The sequence below is a fragment of the Cuculus canorus genome, chromosome Z (genome assembly GCF_017976375.1).
Source record: "Cuculus canorus isolate bCucCan1 chromosome Z, bCucCan1.pri, whole genome shotgun sequence".
Classification (NCBI taxonomy): Eukaryota; Metazoa; Chordata; class Aves; order Cuculiformes; family Cuculidae; genus Cuculus; species Cuculus canorus.
The window spans coordinates 76,113,961-76,134,128 of NC_071441.1; the positions used below are offsets into that span (position 1 = coordinate 76,113,961).

Genomic DNA, 20,168 nt, shown 5'->3' on the forward strand with positions numbered 1-20,168 from the left:
ACGTTCATAAATGAAATCTCTGCCTGAAGAGGCTTAGCAAATGGGAGCTTTTCTTTTATAAAGCACTAAATGTGGCCTCTCAAGTGTGATCATTCCATGAACCCAAATATCAGCTTCCAGTCACTGGCTGGCATTCGAAACAAGTTTTCCCACTTATTGTAAAAGAGAGGTTATCTGCTGGCTAACTCCCCTTGAAAACCTGAGATAACTCGCAGACTCCAGACACAGTCCCACTTCTCTCACGCTCCTAATCCTGAAAGTACAGATAGTTCACCAAAGGGAAGAAAAGCAGCCTGAGAACTTTAAAAAAATCAAAATAAAGAAAGAATGAGGCCAATTTTCACCTATCACTATGATCTCTAAAGTGCTTTTAATAAGCTTCTGCAATAAAACAGGGAGCCTGGATTGTGGGCTGCTCGTCTGCGAAGGAGACAGCTCTATCTCCGTGCCGTGACTACTGCCTCCATCCCGGGCATATTAACTTCATTTATCTCCTCCCACAGACTGAAGGAGAAATATCCAGCTCTTGATTTCAGCACCTGCCCTTTATCTCTCTGTTTATGCAGAAGTCTTCTAAAAGGCTAATTACTCAGCTTGGACTTTCCCTGCCTTCCACAGCACATGGCTATAAGCATAACCTTAAAAATAATGTTAATTATATTGTTTGTCTCCAGCCGGGTTGCTCCAGGACTGGAAGGAAAATATGAGTTAGATCTCCCATTTCCCAATGATTATGTGCTAAGAAAATGCAGGATATCTTTCCTCATACGTATACAGACATACCTATCTATCTTTCTCTCTATATATAACCTACTGCTAACACACGTGCTCACTTTGCATCCCATGTTGCATCCCGTGGTGAAAAGCAGCAGGACTACCAGGGTGTGATACAAAACCGATAAAGCACCACTGTGCAGATCAGGATCATGGCTGGAAGTGCTGTTATTTTTAGTTGTTGTTTATTCATGCTTGAACTATGGTCTAAGCTACTGACTCAAGACCTGAACACATGTAACGCCTCTTGAATGCTCACTTCCTTGACAAAGGCCAAGATAAGCAACTTGAAAACATTCACTGTATTTATCTGTGCATACATTATGTACTTATACAGCAGGAAAACTCCAGCATTGTCTGAGCTGCAGGGAAGCAAGCCAGTAAAAGTGCTGCTTCAGTACTCAGTTTTGGAGATCATAACCTCTTCTGTGTTCCAACCACCACGCTCAGACAGCTTCAGCTGAAAATGGTGATTTCTAGAAGGTAGAAGTAATATCTTTGCAGGGTCTCTTGTACTTCAGAGCACTTCAGTATTATGGTAAAAGGCAAAGATGGCTTGAAAATTAATTAGCAATTAACTGCAAAACCAGTCTGTACATTCTTAGGATTAAACTCCACAGCTTTGCATGTTGTCATTATGTGTAGGTCATGTCAACTCTAATTCCTCCACACAAGGAGGCCAGGAGTCCAAGCTTGCCAGGAACAAGCCAACTCCTACCCAGAAGCCACTTCTCCGAATTGGCTATGTCTAAGCCACTAGGTGAAAGTGGAGAGTGTCGAAGAATTATGTTCCAGATTGACTGTGGTCACTTTGTAAACCCTAACCTCAAACTCAAGTCCTTCAGAGGAAAGATGAGTGCTCCAAGTCATATTATAAGCTTACTTAAAATTGGAAGTACCAGACTGCTTGGTGAGGATTTACAGAGCTTGGCACTTCTCAAAAAGTTTCAACTTGTTGATCTAAGTGGCAATATTAACATGTAGTTTTGAAGGCTCTTTATCATAAACTCATGAAAAGTAATATAGATTCACACCAGAATCAACGTTTCTTTAAATTGTGGCCCAGCACGCAGGTCATCTGTCACACAAAATAACTGATAAAACCTCTGTTTTTCTGTAAGGAGCAAATTCATTTAGTGATGGCTCTATGTCAATAAAGAACTACCGTAGTCTTTTAACATGAGAACTTGTAATTATCTGCATATAAGAATAAGGTGTCACAGAAAAAGAAAAAGGTCCAGTGTTTCTCTGTATTCACAGCATCACAGTGTAGCAAGGACACAACCTGAAGGGCTGGATTTAGATCCAACAGCTCCTCTGGTGTTACTTAGGCTATTCCTGTACTGTGGCTTGGGACCCGGACTCTGGACCAGTCTCTCCCAAAGTAATTCAGTCTGAGTGACTAAATACGTGCATCTCAGGGACACAGGGAATGGTAGGAAAAACATTAGTATATGCAGCCAGCTAGACAATTCCCACTGGGTGTTTTAAAATTACCAGGGTATAAATAAATTACCAGCTGTCGCCAATGGCCTTGTGTACTCAGAGCGTCTTACAAAGTTATCACAAGAGAAATAGGTCTTGAGAAGATGTTCCCTATCTCTTACCATGGATTAGGAACAAAAACGGTTCTTCAGAAAGCAGACAGTATTTAAAATACACTTGGCATAATAGAGGAGAAAATTCATTCTTTTTAAAAAACACAAATAACTCCCATTTACTTACTTACCTACTTACACAGATTTAATTACTGCAGTATTTAAACATCCCACAGCCATTAATGGATTTCAGCCGCACAAAACCTGTCAAGTTGGCAAATCCCTCCTGAGATTTGAGAGATTCTCAGACAAGAATGGAGCGATCTACTGAGGATTATACAGAAAGTTCATGGTCATGTCGACCAGACTTACAGATCTCAAACTGACTTGCAGTAGGTTGCTTAATTCTTAACTAAATCACCAGAAATTTACCTTTGTAGCATTTTATATAGACCCAGATGGAGGTGTAAAACATTAAAAAAAGAATAAGTTAACAACACCACGAAAAGAATGATCAAAGTTTCATTACAGACTAATTGCACAATGGACAGAGAAGTGCGACTGCATCTTCAAGATGAGATGAGGAAAACCTTTGCCCCAGCAAATGTCAATTCCTCCACATGCTTAATTTTAATAACTAACCAAGAAAACTCACCCAAACATCTAGCACAAATTAGGAATTTAAATTAAAACATACACATAAAGTGATCCACAAGGTAATCCCTTATCTGCCACTCTTGAGAGGAGAAATGATGTTTTGACATTAAGAATATAAAAGGTATGTATGTAATTGATTGGAACTGTACATTTTAATTGATGAGGGCTCGAGCACTTACTCTTAGCCTGTCTTTGGGTAAAGCAACAGCTCCTTGCTTGATGATTTCCAGAACTCGCTCCACTGACAGCTCAGCTCCAGCTTGCTCTAATCGAGAGCTAAAAAAGCTGATCACCTGGAACGAAAAATCAGAGCACATAAATAAATAGAAAAGAAGAGATCTTTGCATTGATTTACACATGACACTGTCATCTTCTTTCCCTGGATCAATGTATCTGTACTTCTTAAAGAACAATCATGTTATTGCTTGCGTCTCAGCCAAGGAGACTTGGTTAATACCAAATTAGCACAATTGTCACTATTCTCAGTCATTTTTAATGGAAAGATGATTAAAATTTAATACACAGAGCTGAATTAATAAATTTACGTTTTCAAGTACTGTGCCTGACATTTGCTTATATTTCTCTGTCAGAACTTCTGCATGCCAGGATTTTCATGGCCTTCCAGTCTACTTTTTATAGTTTGGGCTAGAAATTCACTTTCATTTTTAAGCATTAAAGTAAAATTTTTATAGATGCAATGACTCCTGGAAAGAAAGCTTTAAGACAACTATTAAACGTCTCAATACAAGCGTCCACATGACTTGCCAGGGGGTTTTGTAGCATCCAAAGCCACGGCAACTGGAAGAAAAATTAAAAGCCCACAAAACTTCTCCCCAAATCAACCACCTTAAGTCCCTGTGTATGTGTGTACCCCAATTTGTGTACCCAAGAACCCTTACGTTCCCTTTCAACGCTCTCATTCTCCACACATTTCCCTGGTGATGCCAAGCTGCTTCTCCCTCCCCACCCCCTTTCTGTGACCCAGCTTGTCCTTGTTAGCTAGAACACAGTTAGGTCAGGCTTTAACTTTTATCCTTCTCCAAGCGCAGTAGGTCACGCCAGAAGCAGACATCCCACCGGCAGTTCTCCATGTGGGACACCAGAAAACCTCCATTTCCAGACCTCCTTTCATCCAAAAAGAGCACACTTGGCAAACACCACCCCTTATCCCAGAGGAACTCGTCAGTCAAGCAGGGGATCCTGAACTCAACACAATGCAAAATGGGCACAGGGGAGAATTCCAACACCTGTTTAGAGTCCTTTGAAAGTACCAGAAGATGGTCAGAGCCACTTGGTAGAGGCCATGCACAGGTAAGAACCCAGCTAACCCTTGGCTGGAGCCACCCACACTTCCACTCAGGGCATGTGCTCGTAGGTCCTCAACATCTCACAGAATCACAAGGTTGGAAAGGACCCACTGGATCATCGAGTCCAACCATTCCTAGCACTCCCTAAACCATGTCCCTCAGCACTTCATCCACCCGTTCCTTAAACACATCCAGGGAAGGTGACTCGACCCCCTCCCTGGGCAGCTGTTCCAGTGCCCGATGACTCTTACTGTGAAGAATTTTTTTCTGATATCCAACCTGAACCTCCCCTGACGGAGCTTCAGGTCATTCCCCCTTGTCCTGTCCCCTGTCACTTGGGAGAAGAGCCCAGCTCCCTCCTCTCCACAACCTCCTTTCAGGCAGTTGTAGAGAGTAATAAGGTCTCCCCTCAGCCTCCTCTTCTCCAGGCTGAACAACCCCAGCTCTCTCAGCCGCTCCTCCTAAGACTTGTTCTCCAGACCCTCACCAGCTTCGTTGCTCTCCTAAGACTTCAGAAGCACATTCCTCTGAAAAGCACTGATGTCCACTTATGTCTGAATTAAAGCCTCCAGCACATCGAGTAACCTTTATTAATTCTCTGAAGTCGAAGGGGGGGAAAAGTATATTACAGTACAAAATCACTGCCGATTTCTCTTTGTTCTGTAGTGAGACACAGCTGGAGCCAGAAACCATTACCCTAATTATGCCTCCCAGCTCAGCTGCTGTTAATAAAACAAAGACCACTGATGGCTCGATTACTCTGAGATTCATATTCGTTGTTCCTCTGGTGTGATCAGCTGGTTATTTTGGGGAGAAGAGGAGCTTTTGGGGCTTATTTTTTTCCCCGAAAGCTCTAGTCCTTTTTTCCAGCAGGTAGATTTGTTGGATCACAAAGCAATTTTCTCTAGAAACAGAAGCACCAAGAGAGTGAGACAGAGAGATGACAGTTTCTGGATGTTGGTATTTTGGGGCTGTTGTGGATTTTTAGTGTTTTGTTTTGTTGGGTTTTTTTGGGTTTGTTTTTTTTTTTTTTCTGTGATTCTGTTTTGCTTTAAACAACAGAAATGTGCAAATCAGTCAAGGAAAAATTCTCTGTACTGTCCTTATGGTTATCTCCATACTTGAATAGAGGGGAGTCTTTCACTGCCTCTGGCACATGTTGCAGGTAGGTTTTACAGATAAGAATTCACTGTAGCTCTGTGATCTCCGATCCTTGAAAAAAAAAACAGGAGTAGGAAGACATGTTGAGTTCATAAGCAAAGGAGCTGTAAATTACAGAGGATAATGGACAGAAACAGCTTGTGCAAAGAGCATGAGGACCTTGAAGTGAAGCTGACATGGTTTTGGCATAGAGTCTGGGACAAATTGCTGGTAGAAGATACGCAGCTCATAGAGGAACAAGAGAGTTGCCCACAAACTTCAAAGGAAAAAAACATCCTCCTGCCATCTCAACTCTCCTCTGTTGTCAGTAATCACTGGTGAAACCTATCCTTGCCCAGGGCAGGCTCACGTGGAGGATCCATTCCACTTAGTGCTGCCCTGTCAGCTCAAGTTCTGCTAAACCACAACAATAGCAAAATTTAATATTTGGCTTTTAATGAAAAGCATAAAATACTATCATAATGCATATGCATAAAGACCTGAATGAAGCTCACAGATACTACCTGAATTCTGGCATTTCCTACATTGGAGAATCACAGCCTCCAATCTTAACATGTTTTTAAGTCTTACAAGGAGTGGCTGAGAGAGGTGGGGCTATTTAGTCTGGAGAAGAGGAGTGCTGAAGGGAGATCTTATTGCTCTGCTCTCTACAGCTCCTAAAAGGAGGCTCTGGTGAGGTCGGTGTTGGTCTCTTCTCCCAAGTAACAACGGATAGGATGAGAGGAAATGGCCTTAAGTTATGCCAGGGAGGTTCAGGTTGGATATTAGGAAAAATGTCTTCACTAAAACAGTGGTGAAGCCCTGGCAGAGGCTGCCCAGGACAGTGGTGGAATCTCCACCCTTGGAGGTGTTAAAAAAACCTGTGGCTCTGAGACTTCAGGACAGGGTTTAGTAGGCAAGGTGGTGTTGGGCTGATGGTTGGACTGGGTGATCTTAGAGGTCTTTTCAAACTTTAATGATTCTATGTTTTTAAAACACATTTATGTTTTTGTGGTGAATGTACTAATCTTGGTTGATTTGTATTTCACAAACAACAAAAGTGCGATAGGCTTCCAATATTTTCAGGTTATGTCAGAATTTCACAGAACTCAGAGTGGATCTTTCTGGTATGCAGTTGAACACTGAAATTAAAAACATCTACTTAAACAGTAATAATTATTCTCTCAGCATTCTTTGCCTTACTACTTCAGACAACACAGAACTGCTGTAATTCTTGACAGTAAACCTGATAATACAGTACGCAATGAGATACTCAGGTACCCAATGAGTACCCCAATGTAATAGGAAAGAAAAGAAACAAGAAAAGATGAGTTAAGAGATTGCGGTGAGGTGGGTGTTGGTCTCTTCTCTCAAGTGACAAATGATGGGACAAGAGGAAATGGCCTCAAGTTGCAGCAGGGGAGGTTTACTTTGGATAGTAGGAAAAATTTCTTTCCCAACACAGTGGTGAAGCACTGGAAGAGGCTGCCCAGGGTGGTGGTGGAGGAGTCGCCATCAAAAACTGTGTAGATGTGGCCCTTGGGGACATGGTGACATGGTGGTGGTGGTGGGCTGACAGTTGGACAGGATGCTCTTAAGAGGTCTTTTCCAACCTTAATGATTCTCTAATTCCATGATACAGAGGAAATCCAAGAAAAGGCATTTGCTTATTACAAGAGATCAGTAATTAAACAAAAAAGGCATGCAGCATGACATCCCTACTGCCCACGCTCCCATCTCCACTGTAGCAGAAGGTCTAGCACTTTTCCTAGTTATCTGCCTAAATATAAACCCATGATATAATAGTAAGGAAGAGCAGCCTTTTCCTTTGAAAAAAGGTTTAATTATCTTCCACACATAAGTAACAGAGCTTCATCTAACATAATGATTTCAACTCCTTGTCCAGTTGAAACTAAAATGAACCAGAAAAAGCAAACTAGATGGATAATACTGAATAAGTTTCAAGTTTTATTACATGCTTGAAATCCCAGAGCTGAGCATATCACTGTAATGTAAAGAAAAAAGCAGATCTCAGGGCAAATAAAGTAGCTGAGAGATGCTGTCCATTTTTTGATATTCTCAAAACTAATTTTTTCCTGAATTATTAGGGCAGCTTGTCTAGGAAAATCGGAAATAACAGCAAAGACTCCTTAAAAACAAGAATAACAAGAAGCTCATCAAGTTGCTGTAAATTACTTGTATCCAAGTCATGCTGTGTGCTGAAAGGCCCTCTCCGTGCAAGGACCATAACCCGTTTTGAGAAGCGCTCTCTCCAATCTGGCTTCCTTATTAACAGAGATTAAAAGGCATGTCTAATCCTGGATTAGGTAACCCTCATCAGGAATATCTTATCAGCATCCAGATAAAATGATGTATCTGCAGTGCCTTTCCCTGTGCAGAAAGTCTAATTCGGGTTGTGCTAGATACGCATCCATGTGGTGCGATGGGCATCCAGCGACGTGGCTTGGTCACCACCAGCTCACGGTTTTCCAGGCTTTGTATTAATATACCATTAATACACTCAAGATCTCAAAAAAAAAATCCCCTGTTCTCTATAGTGATTTCCAAAATTTGCTTTCATAAAGCTTTTCCATTTAAGATGTCAACTTTCTCTGACTAATCTTTTGTCCTTTTGTTTTCTAAACCATAAATTTAGAAAACATTTCCAGAGATTAAAAGAACTACAAGAAAGCTAGGATGATTTAAAAGAGACATTTTAGGTTTGCAAGATTTTTTTTTTTTTAAGATTATGAGCGAATAGCCACAATGTCTGTTACTCCACGCATCTACTGTTCTCGATAGGGCTGAAAGGCTGAATCAAAGAAGGATTTCCATTTACCATAGCATGCACCAAGCACCAGAGCTATAAAGGACAGTTGTTTTCTCCACTTGGATTCTTTCAGTGGAGGCTAAAGTGCTGCGATGCCGCAGCCCATTCCCTAGAAGTGCCACTGCCCAGCTAACACTACAGCTCCTCACTTTCTTCTCCAGCTAAAAATAACAGTGTAATTCACTGCTGCCTCTTCTGCCTGCAACTGTCAAGGTTAACTGCAAAAAGAAGAAAAAGAACTTGTCTCCAAATGAAAAAGTTCTGATTCCATTTTTGTCTTTTTTTTTTTTTTAATTGCTTCAGAAGGTGGTGAAAAGAGAAAGAAGCACATTTTGACATCGACTTATTTCACATTTCCAGCTGTGTTCACCACTGGTCAAGTAAGATGTTGTATTGACAGCACACTGAAAGGAGAAGAAAAGGAGAAAACAAGCCTCTTGTCATAAAGTACTGCAGGATTAGCACTTCATCTAAGTGCCTTCTAAAGGAAAACACAAATCTATGTTCGGGAGCTGATAGTCATACCCTCTGTCCTGCAGCAAAACTGAGGCAAAGCCAACCCCTGCTGATGTAAGAAGGGACAAAACAGCTTCAGGTGATTCAATAGAAGAAGAAACACAAAAGGTTTATCAACAAATTTGGAGAACTGAAGCTTTTCAGATTCACCTTGAAACGAGGAGCACGTTCAAAGACACATGGACTTTTCAAGTTAGTCGGCTTTTCTGATCTCCCCACTTCTAGTAAAGATTGTGGATAGGAATGGGGAGGAAGAAAAGTAAAGAAAATCACTTAAAGTATTTAGCCAGGCTCTAGAAATGAACAGGATCAAAGTTTTTCTAGGGGTATTTAAAGAAAAAAACACGAAAGATCAGGTCTCATGTTCACTGCAAGTCCTGCAGGTCTTGGAACAGAAGTTGCTACGCTGGAGTCAAGCCAATTCAACTGATTTTAAAATCTAGCAGGGAAATTTCTTAGGAGAACCAAATTCCTAGTGAGAAATTGCATCAATCGTATCCTTTGCATCATTAAACCACGGCTCCCAACCTCTCAACTTCTATCAGACTGTTTTGCAACCAAATTCTAGCAGCTCCTAGTTAAGCCTGTTCAACCACATGATATCTATCAGTAGCTCATAGGAAATATGAAAGTAATGAAAATCAGTGAGTTCTCATGATGGCCATGAATGAAACTCATCTTTAGGAATTGCTAATGAGGAGTCTCCACCAAATTCCTGACAGATCTGAGGCTCCTGACCAAATTATAGACCACCAATGAAATAGAAGCGTATAGATAGTTCACAGCTGAAATGTTTCTACAGGAGGCCAGAACAGGAACCATAGCATTCCTCTTTGTTCACCATCCAGAGGAAGAATATCCCATTTACCTAAACAAGATGCACAATATTGCATTAGGATAACTTTCTAAACTGAGAAGTAAATTAATAAGAAACAGAAGGTATTTTATTTCAGCTACTTCTGCACAGTATTAACTGTTGCCGTATGTTCCCAATCAGCTGGCAATGGTGACTTTTTAGTTTATTTATGAAAACCCAGAGGCAGATAAACAGTTTTCAATAAAAGAAATGCATATAAATATATCAGTGTTTAGCATTTACCCATTTTTTTTCCTCATTGATGAAGCACACAGAAGTTATGTGTTATCACCAGAGTAACCTGAATGGTTCAAATCCTGAGACAAAGTCCTTAGTTACTGTGATGAAGCCTGTCCTACCGTTAACCTGGGCAACTGCCACTCTGGTCTGAGCAGCTCATGGAGCCGCAGAGCCATCCATGTGTGCCTGCAGACACATCTGCTTTGTCCCCTGCCCCAGTTCATCCCATCACATGTCTGCTATCTAGAGGTCTCCAATGCTGAAATCCCTGGAAACCTACCACAGTGCTTTGTTATAACATTAGAAAGAATTTCCTTATGACCTGAGAATCCACAAGTATGAGAAAAGATTACTCCTTTCTTCTTCACAGCAGCGTTCTATCTGAAAAATATCACAACCACTTTATTCTTCCTTTAGCTAACCAGCAGCCTTTCTATTTTTCCTTAGAGGCCCTAAAGCTCTTGTTTCTCTCTAGATTTTCTCCTGTGGTGCTGGCTGAATATAAGCCAGCAGTGGCCCAGGTGGCCAAAAAGGCAAAGAGCATCCTGGCTTGGTTAGGCCATAGTGTAGCCAGCAGGAATAAGGAAGGAATTGTGCCCCTGGACTTGATGCTGGTGAGGCCGCACCTTGAATCCTGAGTTGAGGTTGGGCCCCTCACTCTGAGAAAGACATTGAGGGGCTGGGGAAGGGTTTGGAGCATAGGGGTTCTCGGAGTGGCTGAGAGAGCTGGGGTTGTTTAGCCTGGAGAAAAGGAGGCTGAGGGGAGACCTCATCAATCCCTGCAGCTCCCTGAAAGGAAGTCGTGGTGAGGTGGGTGCTGGGCTCTTTTCCTAAGTAACTACAGATAGGATGAGAGGAAATGGCCTCAAGTTGTGTCAGGGGAGAGTTAGACTGGATATCAGGAAAAAATTCTTAGTGGAAAGGGTTCTCAGGGCCCTGGCAGAGGCTGCCCAGGAAGGTGTCCTGGAGGTGTTTAAAAGACGGGTAGGCGCGGTGGTTAGGGACAAGGTTTAGTGGTAGACCTTGCAGTGTTAGGTTTATTGTTGGACTCAACACGTCCCTTACAACCTAGAACAGTTCTACGATTCTAAACCCAGAGTGATCCAGCTAAGATATTGCTAATGTAAACAGGCTCAGAGGACACATTTGGGCTACTCTCCCTTTCAATGTCCACACAGGACTACAGCAGATGCTTCTTTGTATTTGGACCATCAACTGCTCACTACTACCTTCTCAGCACATGTTCCAGCTATTTGCACCCTGGAGGTGTTCAAGGCCAGGTTGGATGGGGCTTGGAGCCCCTGATCCAGTGGGAGGTGTCCCTGCCCATGGCAGGGGGTAGGACTGGATGGGGTTTAAGGTCCCTTCTAACCCAAACCATTCTGTGATTCTGCAATTTTATGATTTCTGTATGAAATACAAATCTGGACTACAGCCTAAGATCACAGAATCCTAATGTAAGGAGAATTTTGCAGAAGCACAGAGGGATGTCGGAGTGACCTAGAGCATAACACGCACTTTCTGCTCATGTGGACTTCTAGCAGTATTTGATAATGGAAATTACGCTCTTACTTCCACCGTAGCAAGGGTGGAGATATTCTAAAGGTACTTTGCTGCGTAATGATCAGAAAAAGCACCACCAATGGAGGGGGTCAGGATGTAGCACAGCCCTGCAGACAAAGAGGGACACTGCAGGTTTCGGGAAAGTAACTCCTCTTCCCCACCACTTCCATTACCAATGTTTGCCATTTACATCTACATTTTACATCCTTCAGGCCACCAAATTATATTACGCACAGCAGCCCGAAACCCAACAGAGCTCCCCAGCGCACGCGAAGTTGGTGGCTACATTCTCCTCTCACCTTGGCCACATGAAAAAAACAGCCAGCTCTGTCTTTGAGAGCAGGCCGGGGTGGATGTTTAAATAAGAATATAAGAACAGGGCAAGAACAGAGAGATCCTCCCTATGAATATATCCTCTCAGCTTCCAGCAATGTGCTCTGTATGGATTTATTGAGTCACAACTTTAAAGATTTTTTTTTCCCTTGTGTTTTTCTGACTCTTTTTTTGAGCACATCTACATTTCCGACATTCACAATGTCCCATGCAGCGTTGAGGATGGAGCTCCCACCTCCATTACTACAAAGAAAAGCCTCAGCAAAGTTTGGGACCCAGGAACTCGTTTTGGTTCTTCACAGATACTGCCCACATGGTTCCAAACAAGCCCACCCCGATGGGTATCGTAAAGCTAACTTGATTTGCCACTTCTCCAAGGGATAGGAAGACCAGTTAAAAGCCTGTGGCTGTAGAACCCAAGGCAAAGGAGGCTCTGTATGGGATGGCAGTGCTGCCGGTATTGTGTATAAACTGGAGGACGTGACAGGGTAGAAGAGGAGTCAGCTGAATCTAATCTTTTATTCAGATCTGCAAGCCTGACAGCTCTCACCACTTGCCAGCTGGTGACAGGTACATTTAAAAAAAACATCTTTTTTTTTGACATCCTCGCTTCTCTAACAAAGGAGCTATTTAAAAATTCAACATGCTGCCTCAGGAAGCTTTAAATAGTTTCTGAATGTAATTGGCATTATGCTGCAAACTAGTATTAAGTTTTGGGGAGGAATTGTTAAAATTGTTGAGGAAAACCTACATTCAAGTTTTACAAAGGAAAGGACATGCTGCTATCTGTGGGAGGCATGGGGCTGTCATGTAGGCTGTGTCCATCACTACTTTTCTTGGATCTGAACAAGTAATCAGAGATCTCTATCTCAGTCAGGAATGAAGATGATTGTTATCCTTACTGCACCATATTCTCTCTTTACACAACTTGAAGTAATCTCATCCTAATCGTCCAGGCAGTACCACGCTAGCTGTAGTCAGCAGCTGCCAGAAGTTTGGTGAGTTTCGAGCTCTGAATCCTCTGCTCTCCAAGCTCTTGCATGACCAGAAAATACAAAGTGAGACCAGAAGGGCAGTGGATAGGTACAGACCAGGATTTCCTTTATAGATCACCTGAAATCTGTCAACCCTCTGTAATATCTTAAAATAAAAGCATATGAAAACAGAACCTCAGTAGTTTTTTGTTCACACTGACTAAATGTGTTATTCACTGTAGCAAGAAATTCAGTACCCTCTTCATCCTCCCCTTCCAGTATTTGACACCCAGTGGTCACGGCGTGACTTCAAGCACTGCTCAGCTCTGCAGATACTGACTAACAGACAGAGAAATCTTTCTTGCACTTAAAATCTGTTCTTTTCCAGCAGAAATAATTACTCAGGTTCTCAATATGAATATTAAAGTCACTGCCAGATGCAGCACTAATTAATTAACAACTAAGTCCCTTCTAGCTGCAGAGGACTTGGAGGTGCTGATTGATGAGAAGCTTGATGTGAGCCGGAAACAGGGGCTCGTAGCCCAGAAGGCCAACGGTGTCCTGGGCTGCATGCAAAGCAGCGTGACCAGCAGGGCGAGGGAGGGGATTCTCCCCTCTACTCTGCTCTGGGGAGACCCCACCTGGAGTCCTGTGTCCAGTTCTGGAATCCCCAAAAGAAGAATAATGCGGAACTGTTGGAAAGGGTCCAGAGGAGGCCACGAAGATGATGTGAGGCCTGGAGCACTTCTGCTCTGAGGAGAGGCTGAGAGAGTTGGGGTTGTTCAGCCTGGAGAAGAGAAAGCTCCAGGGAGACCTTAGGGCAGCTTCCAGTGCTGAAAGGGGCTCCAGGGAAGCTGGGGAGGGGCTTTTTACAAGGCCCTGGAGTGAAAGGACGAAGGGGAATGGCTTTAAATCGGAAGGGGGAAGATTTAGATTAGACATTTGGAAAAAATTCTTCACGCTGAGGGTGGGGAGGCCCTGGCCCAGGTTGCCCAGAGCAGTGGTGGCTGCCCCATCCCTGGAGGTGTTCCAGGCCAGGTTGGATGGGGCTTGGAGCCCCTGATCCAGTGGGAGGTGTCCCTGTCCATTGCAGGGCATGGAACTGGATGGGCTTTGAGGTCCCTTCCAACCCGAACCATTCTGTGATTCTATGATTCTAACTGTTTTCTAAAGCCAACAGAGAACAACACCAGTAAAAGCCTCTAACTCGTGGCTGTTTCCTTTTGTTTTTCCCTAAATCATCTACTTACCCAAAGGGATTGCTGTGGAGAGATGTTTTTCCAGGGAAAACAACACACATTCAGATACAGCCCAGGGAACAATGCAGCTAATGTCTGCTCTTAGCTGTTTTTATAGAATACCCCATATTTATTAACAGGCTAGTGATGGGAGTAGGAGAAAAGAAAAAGATACTTTGAAGATAAAAATCTGCTTTTTCTCCTCCAGAAGACAGGTTTCTAACAAGGGGCAGTTAAGAGAAACTGATGCTGTCCACCTTCAGGGGAGTGAAAGATTGGGAATTCCTTACCAGATGCATCCCACATACCCCAGCTCTGCTGAGTTAAAGATGTTACACAGAAGTTGTCACATTGGAGGGCCAGAAAATAGGGGAGAGGAATTCAGCATTTTAAAACTTTCTAAAATAAACTGATAGAGATGATGAATATTTCTCACCTCTCAAAAGGATAAAGAGATCAAATAACTAAGTGTAAGCATCCTTTAAATAATGTATCACTCACCAGATCTATATTTTGCATTATGTCCTGGAAGGAAGGGTGAGTTCGAAACTGCTCAAACAGATCCCGCTTGTAAAGCAGCGCGTACACCAAGTTTGGGTTGTGATGAAGGGAATTGGTCAGGCAGGAGTTGATGATCTCCAACATCATTCGAATCACTTCCTCTATCACATTCAGGTCTTGCGCCTTTAAGAAAGGAATAAAAAGTTAGTGTGCCCTTTTCCATCGTAAAATACATCAGGTAATAAAGGCAAAGCATGGGTAATTATTACTAATGGAGCTATTAGCTGGTTAACCTCTCAATGGTGAGCAAATCTGGCATGCCTGAATCTGGAAAGAGATCCGTAAAACCCAAAGTTTTAACCGAGATGCACTGTAGTCCAGCATTCAGCTTCATAGCTTGAGTCTCTCAACAGGAGCCATCTTCTCATGCCAAAAAGCACCAACATACGGCAATCAGGCAAATTCACTATAGGTTAAGTGAACTTTGTCTTTTCAGTCCTGTCTACGCTAAGTAAAACGCAACATTTAATTAAATATATTTTCTGCTGAGCCCCTGTTTTGGAAGAAGGGAGAGGGAGGAGAAGAGAGAAAAAAAATAAGAAAAATAAAAAAGGGAAGACAGAAGAAGAAAAACTGACTGGGTTAAACCTGTTGCACCTTGAATATCTGTCACCATTCTCCAGACTTTGTCCTTGGCCTTCTTTCTTGTGGCTTTTTTTTTTTTGGCATTAAAGAATACTTGTAAAAAATGAAAAGAGAAATCTCCTTTTGTGGTGCACCAAGCCTTAATGCTCAAGATAAACTTGCAGAGCTTTTCATCTTGTCAATGCCTTTGACAAATCATTCCTGATGACTTTGAAACTCAAACTTTCTAAGCTGAATGTGCTATCACGTGAACTCTTTGTGAAGCTTCTGGATTTCTCTCCTTGGGCTGCACATCAGGATATGCCTGATCTGGTTGTGCAGACTGGAGAGCTGTCCATCCTCCCTAGGGACAGGAAAAAAAGGGAAAATCTGCCATGGGCAGGGACATCCCACTGGATCAGGGGCTCCAAGCCCCATTAAACCTGGCCTGGAACACCTCCAGGTATGGGGCAGCCACAGCTTCCCTGGGCAACCTGGGCCAGGGCCTCACCACCATCACAGCAAAACATAGAAATGTCTAATCTAAATCTCTCCTCTTCCAGTTTACTTGGTTGGACTTGGTCAGATTGACTTGTTCAGTCAATCTGTACAAAGTTGAGTGATTTTGTTCTATATAGTAGCATTGTAGGAATCATCACTTCTCAGATATATGCTCTTACCAAGGCAGAAGAGAATACGGGAACCTGTCATCACCCTGGTGAGTCTCATCTAAACCTGCTCTTCCATCTCTTCCATGGTGGAGAGGACCACGGAGAAGGGAGTGCTCACTCTCATACTGCTGCTGAAATGCAGCAGCACCGTAACTTTGTTATCCACATTGCTCGTCTTCTGTGTGTACAAAGGACATTTAAGTGACAAAAGCCTTCAGAAATTCTTGTTTGAAGAACAATATGAGGTGCATACACTCCAATTAAATTTTCTTCTTTAAGAACAATGTCTGATTGACTGTGGAGGTTACAGATTTTTCATTCAAAAGGGAGGACCTCCTCTTTTTTAATAGCATTGCCTCGGCCACCTCAATTGCCACTGTTGTGTAGTTAACAATGTTGGCAGCACCCTTACAAAGCTGATCCCCGCTGCTACTTAGTCCGTCAATAGGATCTCATTCTTCTATGAGATAAATGATCACAGAATCACAGAACGTCAGGTTGTAAGGGACCTCGAGGATCATCTGGTCCAACCTGTTAGGTGATCTATAGATTAAATGTTATGGCCCAGCACCCTGTCAAGCTGAGCCTTAAAAGTGCCCACTGCAGAGGGATCCACCACTGCCCTGGGGAGATGATTCCAACGTTTCACTGTTCTCATGGGGAAACATTTTCTTTTGGAATCCAATCAGAATCTCCCCACGAGCAACTTCTACCCATTCCCCTTATCTTTTCCATGTGACTCCTTGTAGAAAGGACATCTCCATCCTCAGATGTCTCCATTCTCTTAGCAGACACCCTGTATGTTCATGGCAATAAAGTCTTCCCTAATGTTTCTCCTCTCAAGGCTGAACAAACCCTTCACTTCGTAAGGATTCCCAGTCCTCTCATCATCTCAATGGCCCTTCTCTGGATGCTCTCCAGCCTGTCCCGACCTTTATTGAATAAGGTGGTTGCTCCATCAGTAGTTTCCCAGTATCCCTGCTATGAAATAGCATCCCAGTTAGATGCTGTGAAACATGTATAGTGCAAAATACTAGACAAAACCTGAAAAAAATTATTTAAGCTGGAATCTGAACTAAAATCCAGATCTGGCTAACTTATCTGTGGAGGGGTACATGCCTGTCAGCTTGGATTTAATCCAGAATATGGTATATTATGGTGGCTTTTAAAAAAAATCAGAGTGTTGGTGTAATTCTCTCCTCAGTGCAGCAGGATGACCTTGTGGCTGAGACACTACCCTAAAACCCAGAATGCACCACCCCGCAGAAACATTATGATTCAAGATCAAGTGAGATCTCTCCATTTACCAGAGAGGTAACAAGCCACACAATTGCTTTCCGAATACTAAATGCTTTTTAATAAAACACATTCACCTTAAAACCCGGCCATAAACAGAAAGCATTGCTCACGGACTTCAAACATGGTATTTCAAGAAAAGACAGCTATTGGTCAGCTTCAAACAATTAAAAGTTACCAGAGGTTACTGTTCAGTAATGATATTTAAAGTTTTCAGAAGCTGATGGATAGAACCAGCCATCTGTTTTTGAGCTACAGTGTTCCAGGTGAAGAATATGGGACCCAAACACAGAAATCCAGGAGCTACAGTGAAGATTTTTACCCATAACTGACTAAAAAAAAAAAAAATCGTTTAGAAGAAGAATGAGCTCCATAAAAGACAGAGAAGTGGGACTGAATCCCAGCGTTGCATATATGTTATCTGGAGAGTTGTATGCTCCTATAATTAGTGATTAAAGCATTTGTAAAGACTTAAAAGTTTTAAAAACAGGAAAAAAACAAACAGAAAGCCAAGGACAGCATTTGGATGAGACAATGGAGAAATGCTGTAAGAGCTGATAAAATGCTGTGTGCTTTTGTTGCTCTGTATCACCAGTATCAAACTACGGCCTCCTCCGCATCTAGACACGGCGTCACTACAGATATAAATAAGGTTACAAAAACATTTTGCAGTTGAAGAGGAGTTTATCAACCTGTCTATTAACCTCCGGACCAGCTGAAATGCAGACCGTGCATGGCCAAGACAAGGACTACCATATCATTCACAGCAACCTTGTAAATTTGGGGTTTTTTGATTGTATTGGCTGCTATATAAGAAGAAAAGCCAGGGGGATAGGAAGTCAAGTTTAAATCTATTAGACAGTACATTTAAATGAGTACTTCACAGGAGTGGCATTTTCTATTGCTTATAACTGACAAATTCAATAATTTAAAATTATGGTACTCCTTTACAAACCAAGGCTCAGATGATGTCTCTGTCAACACTGAGTACCAGTCCCCCTCCTCATCTTTTTTGTTTGTGCCCATAGAAATAATTACACTCATCATTAAAATAAAATTGGCAGCTGAAGCTTGGTATCGACTTTTGAGACTGAAATCATGCCCGCAAAAGGGACAGGAACGCAGGCACAACACTAACGTCCTGCGTAGGAACCAAACGTGGTAGTTTTTTGCAAAGATTTTCATTTTTAAGGAAAAAGCCAGACGCTTGGTCATGTTCTGGTTGCACAATGAACAAATCAGGCAGCGTCAGCTACAAAAGACATAGGTAAATTTCTGCGTAGCCTGGGTCTCTTTTGTTAAAAAGGAACAAATAAATGAAAATGTCAGAGAAAAGAGAATGGAAGAAGCTGAGAGGATGCAGAGGAAAACAGGATGAGCGCAGGAATGAGAACATTATCTAGAGAAAATGAATCTGAGTTTGATAAACACAAACAAGAAACACACACATGTACAAAGCCAAGACAAACTATAGGCAGAGCTGAATGTTCTCGCCTCAGACCATCCTGGAATACAGTGGCTTTTGTTACTGCAACAGAATTAACAATTAGCAGGGCATCCTCCTGGTCAGAGACTTTCAGAGAATTCAGTACTTACCTGCTGCTGGAAAGACAATGATGTGTAAAAGCAGCTGAAAAGTTTACGGCTTATAGAATATCAGAGAATTCAAGCAGTCTGATTATCAGACCCCAGACACATGCTCACAGTTGGGCTCCTTGTAGGTGTATTTACCCACCGTAAGATAAAGCAGTTGAATCACTGTCAGTGCAGGATGCAAGAACTCTGTGTCACCAAAAAACTGCTTAATTTACGGTACCCATCTCCTGGTTCCCACATTGGAATATTCTGAGCGTTCCACCATTCTAACTTTTCCTTTGTGGCAAGATCAACATGAATGCTGCTACATGCATGTCTACGACAGTCCGTGCACACATCCAAGATGCTACTGCCTCCTAAAAAAGCCCTGCATCTCACTCAGCCTTCACGTCGCAGCAATTTTCCAGCTACCTGATACTTTCAGCTGAACAAGTGTTAGAAGTTTCTGCCTGTTGAAATGGCACGACAACAAATGCCATCAAGAAGGCAGTTATACAGTTAGCAAAATCTAAGCAGGAAGAAGCTTATCTGCCTAAAAAACCCAAAACAAAAGCAGGGATGGGTAATGCAATACACCACAACTGCACAATGTAAATAGGGTAAAATGAAACAAAGAGGAAAGGCAAGCTAAAGTGAAGTCTTAACCCAAAGAAACCTCATGAAATGAAGTGGAAATGTCACCTATAAAAGCAAAAGAATCAGAGAAACTGGCTGATAAAAATACATTTCCAAGCACAGTTCTGAACTTACTGCTTATGACAATGAATGGCTTTTAGCGAGTGGTTTCTTGCTGTTGGTAATGGGATGCCTTGACATTTGAATTTTCAAAAGTGCCTATTTCTTTGTGTTGAAGTTCACTGCCTTTACTTCACAATTACCGACACTGCAGGCCACTCTCCAGCCGAGCCAGCAGTGCCTACAGTACGCAAAAGCTGTAAAAAAAAGCTACTTAAAGGAACTTTAGCTCGAGGTGCTTTAATAGTTTCCTTCCTAGTGACTCCACAAATCAGAGAAGCAAAACGGTCTCCGACTTTCCACTTTCCCAGCTGGCTCTGACTGCCCCCTCAAGGACATTTGCTCCTTTTGCCTCTTTGCAAATCTAGTCCTTCTCCCACAGCCAGGGAGGAAGAGTCAGAGGAAGGCATAGGAAGCAGCAGGCACAGCATCCCGCATACCAGGCTGCCCCATACCTGTGTTGCTGCATCCCTGTAGTGGGGACCACCCAGACCTCAAATCCGAGGCAGATGAGGGCATAGATAGAGGAAAGGTGAGGGTGAAGATTGCACAAGCCACGTTCATCACGGCTTTTCTTCTTTCTGAGCCTTTATCCACGATGGCTGGCTAGAATTCTTCATGTGTAATATTTTCAGTGAGGTTCCCCCCTCAAATAATCGGCAAACATAAAACATAAAACCTTGTAATCATAAACAACTGCTTCCTTCATGATGCAGACATAGCTTTAAAGGCGATTCTGTCAGCAACAGAAAACAAAAGGACACATGTACCATACACTT

General features: G+C 42.5%; 1 protein-coding gene across 3 annotated transcripts in view; it reads right to left on the reverse strand.

Annotated features, from left to right (window-relative positions):
- Positions 1–20,168, reverse strand: part of DYM (dymeclin) — a 263,448-nt gene that overhangs the window by 31,889 nt on the left and 211,391 nt on the right. For all 3 annotated transcript variants that reach the window (XM_009565789.2, XM_054054066.1, XM_054054067.1), the window contains 2 exons: positions 14,468–14,650; positions 3,149–3,262 (listed from right to left, as the gene is read on the reverse strand). In XM_009565789.2, coding sequence (XP_009564084.1) covers positions 3,149–3,262; positions 14,468–14,650 — 297 coding nt within the window. The remainder of the gene's footprint in view (positions 1–3,148; positions 3,263–14,467; positions 14,651–20,168) is intronic.